The 14,778-nt window shown below is 41.8% G+C and overlaps 2 protein-coding genes across 6 annotated transcripts in view; one reads left to right on the forward strand and one right to left on the reverse strand.

The window, feature by feature from the left end:
* Dcbld2 (discoidin, CUB and LCCL domain containing 2) overlaps nucleotides 1-2,224 on the forward strand; it is a 68,000-nt gene extending 65,776 nt beyond the window's left edge. Inside the window, exon 16 of the mRNA XM_036204163.1 lies at nucleotides 210-2,224. Within this exon, the coding sequence (XP_036060056.1) occupies nucleotides 210-679 (470 nt within the window). The 3' untranslated portion in view covers nucleotides 680-2,224. The remainder of the gene's footprint in view (nucleotides 1-209) is intronic.
* A 2,737-nt stretch (nucleotides 2,225-4,961) lies between these two features.
* Nucleotides 4,962-14,778, reverse strand: part of St3gal6 (ST3 beta-galactoside alpha-2,3-sialyltransferase 6) — a 61,825-nt gene continuing 52,008 nt past the window's right edge. For all 5 annotated transcript variants that reach the window (XM_036204165.1, XM_036204164.1, XM_036204167.1 and 2 more), the window contains 5 exons: nucleotides 12,570-12,665; nucleotides 9,217-9,403; nucleotides 8,965-9,102; nucleotides 7,856-8,008; nucleotides 4,962-5,671 (listed from right to left, as the gene is read on the reverse strand). In XM_036204165.1, the coding sequence (XP_036060058.1) occupies nucleotides 5,585-5,671; nucleotides 7,856-8,008; nucleotides 8,965-9,102; nucleotides 9,217-9,403; nucleotides 12,570-12,665 (661 nt within the window). In that variant the 3' untranslated portion in view covers nucleotides 4,962-5,584. The remainder of the gene's footprint in view (nucleotides 5,672-7,855; nucleotides 8,009-8,964; nucleotides 9,103-9,216; nucleotides 9,404-12,569; nucleotides 12,666-14,778) is intronic.

The raw sequence follows: 14,778 nt of genomic DNA on the forward strand, positions 1-14,778 counted from the left end.
ACGAGCCTCTTTGTCGTGTCAGTGTGAGGTACTCGAGAACACATTTTTAGTTTTCGGCTGGTCCCTCTGGTGGGAATTCTGTGGTTTTCATTGATAAAGACAGCAGTGCCATGACGTAATGTTTGGTTTTGGCGCAGCCTGTAGAGGTCACCCTCAGAGTATGTAATCTGTTCTCCTAAGTGTCCCATTGTGTCTTGTGGGACCCACAGAATATGCACAACCCCTCGTGGGAGGAATTGTTGGCACACTGCACCAGAGGTCTACCTTCAAACCCGAAGAAGGCAAAGAAACAGGCTACGCAGACCTAGACCCTTACAACTCTCCAGCGCAGGAAGTGTATCATGCCTATGCTGAACCGCTGCCCATCACGGGGCCTGAGTATGCAACGCCAATCGTCATGGACATGTCAGGGCACCCCACAGCCTCAGTCGGTCTGCCCTCCACATCCACGTTCAAAACGGCAGGGAACCAACCTCCTCCCGCGTTAGTGGGAACTTACAACACACTTCTCTCCAGGACTGACAGCTGCTCCTCAGGCCAGGCCCAGTATGACACCCCGAAAGGTGGGAAGCCAGCTGCTGCCCCAGAGGAACTGGTGTACCAGGTGCCGCAGAGCACCCAGGAAGTGTCTGGAGCAGGAAGGGATGAGAAGTGGGATGCTTTTAAAGAAATCCTTTGAAGGTGGTGCTGCTTTTTACAAAGCATCCATTTAAAGCACATGGCTTTTTACTTACTTAGTGGTAGTAACAGTAGAATGTATTATGTATCTGTCACTGAAGTGGGTAGAGGAATGTGGTGACCGAGGTACAAGAAACTACTTACCTTGCCATCTAGCTTTAAAGGTGTTACTGTGTGGCACAGTTACTGCTTGCCTGTTACATTTCAAACATCCTGTTTGTTACTACTGTAAAACACTATTTTTAATACAGAAAAAGCTCCCTATAATGCACTTCAAAGAAACTGAAAATCACTGAGTATTTATTACCAATGCTGCAGGTACATTAATGAACTTGAGATGGTTCGATAAGCCTTGCTGGCAATAATGCATGGTACTGTTCTTGAAATGTCAAATGGCTTGAAACTCTCCCTTTGTGAAAGGTAGGTACTGTCATGGTCTCTTCTTTCCACCTTGTCTGCAATCTTCTTCTTCACAATAGCAATCCATAAGCATTGTCCTAGCTGCAGCTGTGTGCACTGCTCTGTATTTCCCGAGGAAGGTGCATAGTTGGAGCACCTGCCTTGCAGTACGCTGGGGGACTGACTTCTTTGATGACACTCTTTTAATGCCTCCTGGCAAAGCACCTGGTCTCACCTCTGCTCATTCCCACCCAGGACCTTTGTGGCCTCGCTCCATCCTGTGTTTATAGATGCTGGAGGCCTCTTTCAATGGGCAGTCTAGAGAAACCAGTCTTCCAGCTGTCAAATAGTTGATTTCTGTTTCCTTCAGTAAACTATTATAACAAAAAGGAAACCAATATGAACCAGACCTGATGGCATGGGCCTGCAATCCCAAGTACCTGTAGCAAGAGGATCCCAAGTTCAATGCTTTGAGGTCTACAGAGTAAGTTCAGGATTAACCTAGGCCACTCATAAAACCCTGTCTCAAAATAAGAAAGGAGTGAGGAGATGTCTTAGTGGTTTATGCTTGCCTACGGCACGTGTGAGGCCTGAGATTCAATCCTATACTAAAGAAGAATGGGCCACCATGCCTTCTTCAGTTCTGTGTGATTCTATGGGAATCTGAGTCGTCCTTTGTGTCAGACCTGGCTGACTTGTGCCATAGCATCTGAACTGAGCGGGATTCTCCCCAGCGACTGCTCACTACTTGACCTGCCTGCACTCATTTCCAATAGGGAACATTAAGACATTGGATTAGCCTGTAGTGCGCGCGGAAACCACCTTCTACTGTCTGTAGGCTGACAAGATAACTGAAGAAGCTCATCAGATGTAGACATAAACTCCGTACCCCTCTGCACAAACCTGTTTGTTGGTTTAGTCTTAAAGTATACTGGGCCATCAGGTCCTGGCCATTTCTCTCAGCTTGTACTATCCAGGTTATACATCGCCAAACCTCACTAAATGTGGATAATGGTAAACAGTATTGACTTTGCTTCTTTCCACAAGTCCCTCAGTGTTTTAAAACATTGCTTCAGAAACAGACCTGTTTGTTCCTGCAGGTTCCCTGCCTCTGCCTCCTCTTCCTCCCCCTCCCCTTCTTTCTCCTCTTCCTCCGATTTTGTTGCTTTCATTGTAATTTGCCTTTTGTTTTGCAGATTTTAAGGCACAATTTCACTCATTGAAAAATCAATGCATATTTTGTTTCAAGGTAATGAAGCAAAAAGCACAGATACTGAACTTGTACTGAAACATTTAAGAATGTGTAAAGCACATGATGCAGTTGCCCCCTTTCAGGTGGGAACAAAGTAAACCATTTGCTGTTTTGTTTTTATTCATGCTTAATACACAGAGTATAGTTCTCTTTGAGTCAGGTTCCCAGTGGAAGCTTTAAGAGAGACATTTTGAAGATGAAAGTCATTTTCCCAAAGAAGCTTGCTATTTTGTGTAACTGTGTCTCAGATAATTTCCCCCAGAACTTTTAAAAAATAAAGTGAGGCCATGTTCTCTAGTATGATGCATATTGTAAAGACTTGATGATTCCTATTGCCACTGTGCTGTCTTTTGAATTCTGCCAATGGTTTTCATAAAATACCCAATTATTTTTATATATATTTTTACTTTGCAGATGAAGAGCTGAGCCTGATTCAAATTGTTTTTTTCGTGGTTTTGTGTTTCTACTTTGTTTTTGTATTATAGATTATGTTAGGTTCTCAGTTACTTACATGTCTGATACAGAGCTTTGGAAGACAATCACGTAAAATGTGAAAGGAACCATTTCTTGACCAAACTCCTTGATTTTTTTTTTTTTTTTTAATTCTTTGCTTGAAGTATTCAATACTTAAGTCACTGTGGTTTATTCAGTTTTTCTTTTCTTGATATTACAATTATAGAAATATGCAGACAGCTGTGTGGCAAGCGTGACCTTCGGAGGTTTCAGAAAATTACACTGACTTGGCAGTTGGTTACTTGATCCTTGGAACCAGCACAGATAGATATTCTGAATTCTGGTTTGCATTTTGTTAAAGACTGTGTAGATCCAAGTAGTCCCTGTTGAAATGTGCCAGGTCCAGTCCAGTTATTTATTTCATGTTTCACTGTTTGCACTTTGCATTCAACAATGGGTTGATTCGCTGTCCACCTAGAGAATTTATCCAGTCATTGCAGTTACAGTGTGTTCTGTGTGTGTGCTTCTCTCCCTGTCCCAGGGACGAAGCTTTGTATATGGATGTGCCCACAAAGCTGTGGCCAGGGATTGAGCGGGAGCGGCTTTGCCTTAGCTCCACATTGTCACCTGGGGAGTAGAAACCCAAGACCACTAAAAAGAACCCAGAGACGATGGGGGATGCTGGAAGGTTTCCAGACCCTCTGAGGAGAACTGGCCAAGCTCTGTGTAGTTGTTATTAATTCTACCTTTTGGTTTTGAACTTGAAGTCCCTAAACTGCAAAGTCTGGTGGGTGGGATGGTTAGAGAGAGGGTGTTTAGGTTAACTGTGACACCAATTCTTACTTAGTCCGGCCTGTGTGTAGTTTCTCTTGTTTTCCATTTGGGGCACCGGGAAGGGTAAAAAGAAAACATGTATTGAAGTACAGAGGAAGTGAAGGCGGCTTGAGTGTCAGTTATAATCTCCCAGAATGTATTTTCTTACCTCGGCATGTACTGTAGTCACTCGATATTTGTATATGTTGCTAGAATTTAGGCTGTTGAAAATAGTGAGATTCTAATGTGTTTTTAATAAATTATATATGTGTGTCTTGCTCAGATTATTTGGATTAAATAAAACAACCTTGACGTTGTACTCCACCAAATGCCAAATCTCTCAACATTGACAACAGGCACATTTCCATGACCAATGTTATCGGGCTTAGAGCATCATCTCAAAGTGCTCTCAAGCCTGGCTTACTATGGACATGACCCTGAGCAGCCCAGCTCCCTGAGGCCATGCAGGAAGAGGGAAATAACCCATGAACATGTTAGAGTCATTTAGTACCCAGCTTCCACCTCAAGGGTTATGAATATGCCAATATGAGCTAGCTTCACTGTCTGATCTCTGTCAACTCAGCAGCTAACTCTCCCTCCAACATAAGCTGGTTTTCAGTATTTCATGCATTTTTTTTCTGGTATTTAACTGTTTATGTATACTCCCTTTAGAGGGGCAAGTTGGTTGCCAGTAAGACCAACATTTCCAATGATGCTTACTGTTCAAAGGACAGCGATTCTTCATTCAGTTCAGATTTCGACAGGATTTGAATTCATCCTCATCTACTGGTCTTTTCTCCTCCCATCCTACCCCCAGGAGCCTTTGGGTATGTGTCTTAACAGTTGGAAAGGGAGACTGTTTCACAGAGCTAGCCTTTGTTTGTGTTTCAGCGGACTTTCCTCTCATGTACCTGCAGAGACCCAGTAAATGTTTCAGTGAAGGCTAAATTTAGTCATACGAAATACCAACTGTTTTTCCCAGACAAATAAAGAGAGAGTCATCGGGCATCGTAAGGCTTTACTTTCATTATGTTACTTTTCCTAATTTCCTTCAAATAAACATTTGAGAGTTAATGAATACGTTAAACTGGGAAAATACGAAATTTCCTCATTAGTGATCTTGCTTTGCTGTTTTTAAACTGACATTCCTTTAATCCCAGCACTCTGGAGGCAGAGGTAGGCCCATCTCTGAGTTTAAGGCCAGTCTGGACTGCACTGTGATTTCTAGGCCACCCAGAGCTTACAAAAACCTTGTCTGAAAAACGCTCTCTTCTTTTCATTTAAAAAGTGATGCTGTGCATCATATGCAGTGGCACAGAGTTGTAATCCCAGAACTTGGGAGGGTGAGGCAAGAGAACCAAGTTCAAGGCCAGCCTAGGCCCATAGTAAGAACCCTCTCCCCCCAACCAAAAAAACCTCTCAGAATGCTCATCAGGGCGAGAGTGTTTGTCTAGCATGTACAAGAAAGAAAGGCTCTGGTTTACTCCTGAACACTGCAAGCTATTACTGGCTCAATTAATTGCATGGGGAACTTAATTAAACTACTATGAACACACCATGGACTTCCACACAGTGGTTCTAGTTTTCTGCCCCTGGCCCCCAATCAGATGCCAGGAATAACAAATCATAACAAATATTTGTCTCAGAATGACATGTGAGCATCAGAACTGGTGACATCAGCTAAAGTGCCTAGAACTCTAAGCTAAAGGAAGTACGAAAAGGTATTTTAAAACACCCCAGAACACTAGCTTGTTTTAAAAACACAGTCAAAATTTTACATGTTTCCCTGATATCTTAACTAAAAGGGTTTTTTTTTTTCATAAATATATTCACAGAAATTAAGCTGGTGGTTATAAATCACCAGGCAGCATCAGACTTAATATACATAATTATTCAATGAGTTCATCCAACATATTTAAAAATAAACTAAAATTTGCAGTACAAAAATAAAACTAATACTGTTTAGCATCATCTTTTGAATCTGTATGGTCAGTCTTGAGTCAAGTTGATTACCATATTTTTCTCTATGATGCTCTTTAAAAAGAGTTGTTCTGCTGTCACATTGTGATATGCGTTCTGAAAGAGAAGATGAAATGGGTTGTCAGCAGTCCGACTCTCCAGACATTATCAAAGCCAGACGACACTCCTACTCGGAATGTCAAAAGTTATTCAGATGTCAAAGGAAATACAAATATTAGGAACAAGTTGCACAGATCTTTGTTCCCTGCTTGAGAGCTTCCCCTAAATCTCCCTTTCCATGTGAGCTTCATCTGGAGCAGTGAATTACAGGGAGACCAAAAATTTAAGTCAGAATGTGCAATGTAAGAGTAGCACTGGGAATCCATCGTTAAAAAGTGACCTGGAGATAAGATACCATAAAACCTGATGGATGCAGAGTGGGTGGGTTGGTGGGTTGGCAAGTTGGTTGATAACACAGGATGTCTTAGAGCCCACTTATTATGTAGTAAATAATAACCTTGAACTGCTGACCCTTCACCTTTAACACAATTCTGAGCCTGGCACACTTTTGCAATGCCTATAGTCCCAGCCATTTGATAAGGTAAAACAGGAGGATCATTAGTGAAGACCAGCTTGATAACAAGGAGAGACCCTGATACAAGATGGGTTTTTTGTTTCTTTTTAAGATTTATTTATTATTTATGTATACAGTGTTCTGTTTGCATGTATTCCTGCAGTCCAGAAGAGGGAGCCAGATCTCATTACAGATGGCTGTGAGCCACCATGTGGGTGCTGGGAATTGAAGTCAGGACCTCTGGAAGAACAGCCAGTGTTCTTAACCTCTGAGCCATCTCTCCAGCCCAAGATGGTTTTTTAAAAAAGGTTTGAGATACTAGCTCAGTGGTAGAATACTTGCCCAGCCTTCATAAGTCCTTGAGGTCAGTTCCTAATACTGCAAAAATAGTCATCCTAGAGCTGGGTGTATAGATTAGTGGTCGAGTACTTGCCTAGCATTGTACAGCACCCTAGGTCCAATCTCCCAACACCACCATTTTTTTTAAATCCATCCTATTGATGGATATCTCCAAGAAGTTGCCTCAGTATTCTCCTCTTGTTTCAATATTTTACATGTACTGTAGGAAATTAAGAATGAGGAGAAAGCTCAACATTTGTTCTAAGTTTAAATATTTGTCTCAGGTTAGAAGACCAAAAGACAGCAGCAAAATTCAACATGAATGTCATTTCCCCAGCTCCGAGATATTCAGGGGTTATTTAACGGGGCTGATTTCATGAGCTATTATTGCAATATACTCTATAGCAAATCACTCATTTCAAAAAAAAAATTTTTTTTGAGCTGAGAATTGAACCCAGGGCCTTGTGCTTGTTAGGCAAGTGCTCTACCACTGAGCTAAATCCCCCACCCTCATTTCAAAATTTTAAACATAACACTTGTGTCGCTTGAGGTATATCATTAATCTAAGACCTACAACTATAGGAAATCCCTTCTCATTCAGAACTGGACCCTCAGGATCAAGTCCACCATCATCAGTGTCTGATCAAGAGGATCATGACCTGGTAAAGAGGTCTGCCACTTTGTCGACATGAAGTCTTTCGTAGGGTTACATGTTTCTAGACCACCTGTCTACTTAGCTAAAAGTGTGAACATAATTACTATGACCTCAGTGATGATTTGGTGAGTTCATGTGTCTCAAACATACCAGTTGATTGTATTTAAATAGTGTGAAAAAAAAATAATAATCTCAAGTAAGATTCGGTCCCTACTGGGGTTTGATGAAACAGCAGTCACCATGAAGCTATCCAGAGAATCTGAGGCCCACAAGTTAGGAACTGCTGCTGTATAATAAAATGGCCACTGGACCAGAATCCTGTCTTCAGCCTTTGGGAGCTCAAGAGTGTGGAAAGGGACACAGGGGTGGCTGGAGACAAAACTCAGTGAGCAAAGTACTTGCAGGGACCTGAGTTCTACCTCTAGCACATGTGTGAAAAGCCAGGTGTAGTGGCATACACTTGTGATCCCAGCTGTGAGTAGGTGGAGACAGGCTTATCCCTGTGACTGGCTGGCCAGACAGCCTAGACTGCTTAGTAATTTCTGTAGCAGTGAGAGACCGTTAAAAAAAGAAAAGAAAAAGAAAAAAAAAACCAAGATGAGGAATGATACTCAACATTGACCCTTGGCCTCCAGAGACACCGTGTATGCACTCACAACCGTGATGAACACATTACACACATTTTTAAGAGTAAGGGTTTTGTAAACAGTTAAAAAGAAAAAAGAAAAATTACCTTTTTCATCAAAGACATAGTGGCATTTCCATAGTAGTGTAAAGGACCATTTGGGTTGTAAAAGCTGTACTTAAAACCGGCGAGGTGAATTTCACTGCATATGTGAAATGCCAATGTGATGGCAATAATTCCTGTCGTAGGGTGTTTGGGTTTCTAAAAAGAAATCAGAAACTTAAAAATACAAATAAGCTACATTCTTCCAGACATACCTAGTCAGATGAAAGTGGATTTCTGACCATTAAAAAGAGAAATAGTTAAGCCATCATTGTATCCCAAGACTCAAGCCCCCAAGAGTAAACATTACTCTAAAAAAAGACATATGCTATGACTGGCATCTTGGAAAGTCTCTAAAATAAAATATAGCTGTAGTTTTAGCTCAGAGGGCAGCTGTGAATTGAAGAGTATCCTGCTGTGGTTGTTTGAGCAAGAAGGAAACATCATGAGTCCGGCTCCTATGGAAAAAGCAAAGCCTGTGGAGAATTGGGAGTATCAACAAAATGTAAGGACACTCAATTCACTGTGGCCTCATGGTCAACATTTTTTATCCCTCTTTGCAGCCTTGAGATGTGAGCACTCTCACACACTCCCACAGTGGTGTGCTACCCCCCAGTATATGTAGGACCTTCTAACACTGAGCTAAGAGTCTCTTTTTCCTAAATGGTATACCTCTGGCATTTTGTGTAGCATGAGGTTGACTAACAGGGTGCTTGAGACAATTCTTTTTCCTCAAAAAGCTACATCCTTGTCTTGAGTCTATTCTGCGCACAGGGCTGTTGAGCAGCCCATGAGTCATGCTGGCCTTGCCATACCACACTGAAGATGGGGTTGTAAGAAGTAAATTAATGAGCCTTCAGAAAAAGAGTCTATGAAGACCATACAAACACAAAAGGAACCCAAAACACATTTCTCACTTATGGTCATTTTTTTTCTTTTTTGCAACCTGTAAAACATCAGATATTATCCATTTGGTGTCTAATTTCTGAACACAGCTATAGTCCTAAGAAAATACCATCTGAACCATGGTTCTCAGCAGTTTCTGAAAGGTCTAATGTCCCTCTGTCCTGTTAGCTAGATCTGCGGTTTGAAACTATGTGATGATACATACATACCTGACCTTTGGGAAACACTGTGGGAAAATGAAGCAGTTGATAAGCTGCTTCTCTGATAATGTATGGATCCAATATTCTGATTTGGTGTTGTTTATAGATCAACTTTAAGGCTGGCTTCTTCCAAAAACCATTAGTGTTCTGAAATAAAGGACACAGAAAATGGGATGTTGTGAATGTATTTTACTTTAGGGGGCGGGAGGCTGGGGGGGATACTGAAAGTAATCAGAACCAAATTAGTTTTTGCCAACTTACTATGTTGTGACCAACTATCACTTCGAAGAGCCACCTTAAATCCTGTGGCTTAAAAACAATGAGAACCGCTGTAGTATTGGGATCATTGTGAGTGGGGTCTGAAAAGACAGACTCTGGATAAAAAAGCCTGAAGGTTGTCCTTCTCCCAACATCCTCTTCATGTCCTAAAACAGGACCATTATTCATTCTGTGGGTAGTAAGACAGTTATTACAGGATGAGTGGAGTGTGAACCAGTTTTGCCAGGTTCTGAAGCTTCAGAATTGAATGGGCATCAGCCATTATTCCTGCACTCAGAAGCACCAAGACAGTTGACTACTATTTTACAGTACTAACCAGGGAACGATTCCTTTTCATGAGACAGTCATCTGTATTCAGAAACTAATGTGGGCATCAGTCATTCCATCTGACCTGCACAAGACTAAAAGTAATGAGACTACAAAAACCACAGAATCACTATAGTTAGTAACACTATAATTACTAAGTATTATAATAATTACGATAGTTAGAAGAGACCTTGGTGGATAGCCACACAAACCCACCTTGGATTCACAACTAATGGCATTGAATTCCTGAGAAAGTTATATGCCTACAGGTGGTACAGTCTAAAATCATGAGTGATAAGGCATGAAGAATCACATTTAAGTTAGGGTGAAGACCCATTGGCTCAGTGGTTAAGAGCATTTGGGGTTCTTCAGAGGATGAAAATTCAGTTCCCAGCACCCACATGCTGGCTCACAACCATCCCCTAAATCCAGTAGGGAATCTAGTGTCCTCTTCTGGTCTCTGTAGGCAACAGACACACACACACACACACACACACACACACACACACACACACACACACACCACAGTGTACTTACACAGACACAGGCAAACACAAAAGTAAACCCCTTTTTAAAAAAATATTCTGAAATTAAATAGCAACATAAAAACTCTATCACACTCAGCACAATTAGACAAATGCCTTTTACTATTAAACTATAAACACTAAAAAGATCTACTGTTGTATTAGTGTATGCTCAAGGCCAATGTTGGACAATCACTCTTTGTGTGTACAATAGAAAGGCATTCTATGAAAATGGAATGTTTTGTTTCCAAAACAATGTCCCCTGGGAGAGTAAATACAGTTTTACCCTTTTCCCACAGACTCTGTATAATACAAGACACTTGTAGTGCCTTTCAAAATGGACCCAGAGTGTTTCCCTACAAAGACTTGCCGAGGTTCTAAAAATTATCAGAGTTAAACATCTGTTAGTGGGAAAATGGATAAATCCAATTGTTTTATAAATTACCACAGATTCTTCAAAAATGGGTAGTAAATAGAAAGGAAGATGACCTTGTTATGCAGAACTCAGCTTGTAACCTAGGCAAGTCTCAGGACACACTGCAAGGTCTTCTCGGTGTGGTCACAGTGTCCTAGTGAGATGGCTGCTTAAAGCTACCACTAACACATTAACACACACACATGCACACGCACACACACAGGGTTGGGGGGCGGCTTTAGGGGACAAAGATGGAAAGGGAGAGGGAGGGAGGGAGAATATTACCCAGATAACAACCCTCCCTCCCCTTCCATTCAGACACGAGAGACTGGAAAGCTATTTCCCCTGCACTGTTTATAAGACTACAGGTAACTAGAGACCCATGGCCTCTTTTTTTTTTTTTTTTTTTTTTTTAAATACTACCAGGCTCACTATCCATTTCATCTACTTGAGCCACATGCCTTCTTAGGCCCAGCTCACAGTCACCTGCTCAGAACATTTCTCAATAGCTGACTTCCCTCTTCTCTGTCATTCCTTCCTCAGTTCACTCCAGGTGGGCTTCTTGCCACATCCTGCCTAAAGCTTTTGTCAAGGCTGACAGTCCAGCTGACCCCCTTTCTGTCCTTGCACAACTTTTCATTGGAATTGGACCCAGAAGATCCCTCTTCTAAAGCACTTTGCACTCTTGTTGGCAACCGGGGTCACCCCGGTTTCTTCATGCCTCACTGGCAGGTCATTCCCTTTATTTTTTGTCCCAAACTTCAGTGCCAGACCCTCTCGTGTGTCTCTCCATCTCTCACTCGAGAGCAATGGTTCACAACCCGTGGGTCGGACAACCCTTTCATATGGGTTGTATATCAGATGGCCTGCATATCAGATTATTACGATTCATAACAGTAGCAAAACTCCACTTACAAAGTAGCAACAAAATAAGTTTACGGTTGGGAGTCACCACAACATGAAGAACTGTATTAAAGGGCCACACCAAGCCCTTGATTAAATATAGCTCATGGGCCACTCACTGTTGAAAAATTAAACCTCTTTATGTGACTGTCCACTTACCTGCTACATATCTCAAAGACATCTCAAAGATAACAGTCATACAGAAATTGTTATTTTCTTCTGAACCTCAGCCTAAACCTGTCTCCCAAACTTGCTAAATGATACCGTAATTTTCCAGCCAATCAACAGAGCTGAAAACAGCCAGAGGCACCCTTGCTTTTACTTGCAGTACTTTATCTAGCCAGGCAGCAGATCCTGACACCCCTTTTTTCATAATCTAGTTCCAGTCGGCCCTCTTTCCTTCTCTTCCATGACAATTCTGCCCAAGCATCCATGGCCTGAACACAGCAACTTCTCCTGATGCTTCATATCCTGCCTTGTCCCTCACATTTCATTGTCTGCTGCAGCCAAAAAACTTTCAAAACATAACCGTATCTCCTAAAGTTGCTATCTAAAAGGCTTCAAAAGCTCCTAATGGACTCAAAGTTAACATGCAGTAGTCTAAGCTTAAAAGTCCTGCATGGCCTCCTGTTTGCCCATCTCCTTGCTTTCTGGGTAGACCGCTCTCTAAGTTTGGGTTATCTGCTACTCCTCACAAACTCAAGATCAAAGCTTCCTAAGGACCTGAAAACACATCCTCTGTCTGGACTGCTTCTCCATTGACTTCATATAGCTAGTCCTCTATGGGTCCTTTTCTAGCTTAAATTTCTCCTCTAAGTGGTCACCCTTTCCCAAGTAGTCACTTGATAATTCTTTATCATCTCTCTTATTTGTCTGTATTAAACTTAGACTATCTTCTTATATATTTACTGGGTTTTTTCCCCCTTTCTTTAGAATGTGAGCATCACAAGAACAAAAACATTCTTATCATGCTACGATCTTTCCTGTGGCTAGATTTGTCCCTGGCATATTAAGTGGCCTTATTAAATATTTGCTAAATCAGTGATTTGAAATCTGGTTTACTGTAGTCAGCAACCAAGGCTGTATAATCAGGTGCATAAACAGTCATTTTTAAAACGCAGCTGTGCTAGAGTAGGAAACCATTCTTTTCAAGCAATTCTAGGTTAGCAAATAGGAGATACATTTACCTTATTATTACATCATAGGAGTCGATTTTTTCTCCTAATGTCTTATTCTTCAACACTCCTCCATTACCAACCACCACACACCTCTTACATGGCACACTGTTGGGTAAACGGAGACAAGTGTGAGACTGAGAAATCACATTTATGATATGGAGTGACTCCAAGAACTTGTTCCTGCTTTCAGGAACTAAGTGAAATTCCCCTTGTCATCCAAGTAGAAAAATAACCAACCGTACCTGAGGTCCGGAGATTTAGGAAACATAATGCTGTTGGGGAAAGTATATCATCATAGTTGACATTAACCCTTAGTAGCTCACGCACATGTACATTCTCTCCTGTGATCCTTAAAATCACCAGTTTAGATAGACAAAAAAAGAAATAAATTTGGGGGGAAAATGTATCATTCAAAGTCCAAACTCCAAACAGGTAAGGACAAGCATTTGGTTCTGAACTTTCAGAGTCCCGAAGTGTTCTGTCGGCATAAGCTTGCAGGTACTAGCACAGCTCCCATTACATCACCATCTACATTTGAAACCAGTGTTCCCCACTCCTTATCTGCCCCCTAGCTTTCTCTTGCATCATATAAATGTGGAAATTGCCAGTTTGGAATGTGATAGGGGAGGGCCAGTCTTCTGCACCCTGCCTGGCCCACTTCAATGTCTTAGACATTGACTGCTCCTGGGAGTTGCACCCAAACACAGTGTTCACTGTGCTTCTGAAAAGCTTTAAATAGCGCACAAAGGGGACTTCCAGGACAGAGTCAAACCCTGGGGTGGCACAGCATTGGCCCTCGGCTCATGTGACCCTGTCATGGGGTTTTCTTGCTATGACCGTCGTCCACTAGGCCTGAGAAATGATGGATCTCTAATGACTTGGCTACAGGAGAGGAATCTGTGCAGGGCTCCTCCGAGTCCTCGCAGCAGGGGACGTCTGAAGGCAGAACCCGTTCCTCAAGCGAGCAGCAGAACAGTCAGCCTCCCAAACTCTTAAGACTTTGAAAAACTTAATGTGGCAGGGTGGTGGTGGTGCATGCCTTTAATCCCAGCACTCGGGGAGGCAGAGCCAGGCGGATCTCTGTGAGTTCGAGGCCAGCCTGGTCTCCAAAGTGAGTTCCAGGACAGGTGTCAAAGCTACACAGAGAAACCCTGCCTCGAAAAACCATTAAAAAAAAAAAAAAAACCTAAAAAGCAAAAACAAAAAAAACTTAATGTGTAGCAAAACTGTTCAAATGCTGTGTAATATTTAAACCTGGAGAATGTAGGAGTGGGGAAACATTTTTTAAAAACAGGATTGGGTTAAGAGATGATGAATGCACTCTGTAATCAAGTTTACCCTTTTTACAGAGTCTTGCGTATTTCAATGAAATATGTCAGGTTTTGACACTGATATTGCAAAAGCACTTCTAAAAATATAAAGTTCCTTACCCGTTTTAATTTTCTCTCTCTCTCTCTCTCTCTCTCTCTCTCTCTCTCTCTCTCTCATTGCATTTGTGTGTGTGTGTGTGTGTGTGTGTGTGTATGTAGGCAAGCACAAATGTGGTGATCAGAGGGCAATGTATGAGAATTGGTTCTCCCTTTCCATTATGTGGGTGCTGATGACTGAACACAGGTTACCACAACTGGCAGTGGGCACCTTTACCCACTAATCCAACTCACCAGCCCCTCTCCCCAAACATGTTCAACACACTTTAACTGGAGGCTCTGAGCTCTCAACAGGTACTAGCTCTGCTGGCATCAGTGTCTATTCTACCAGATAAGAACAAGAAGCAACAGTTTTATGGGTGTCAGGAATTTGGGGGCTGAACGACAGGGGGCATTGTCCAATTAAAAAAAAATGTGCCTACAAACCTTCAAATGATCGATACATGACACAGTGTGTTCTGGAGGTGTCTTTTTAGGCCTGTATATTTTAAGAAAATCACCTGTCTAGGAAGTAAATGTGATCTGGGTGAATTATGTGAAATTTCCAAATACTCAATAAAAATATTATGCTGAAAAAATAATAAAGTAGTAGTTCATGCATTAAAGAAGGAAGGAAGGTAGGTAGGTAGGTAGGTAGGTAGGTAGGTAGGTAGGTAGGAAGGAAGGAAGGAAGGAAGGAAGGAAGGAGAGAAAGGAAGGAAGGAAGAGAAAGGAAGGAAGGAAGGAGAGAAAGGAAGGAAGGAAGGAAGGAAGGAAGGAAGGAAGGAAGGAAGGAAGGAGAGAAAGGAAAC

This window comes from Onychomys torridus, chromosome 12, assembly GCF_903995425.1.
Source record: "Onychomys torridus chromosome 12, mOncTor1.1, whole genome shotgun sequence".
NCBI lineage: Eukaryota > Metazoa > Chordata > Mammalia > Rodentia > Cricetidae > Onychomys > Onychomys torridus.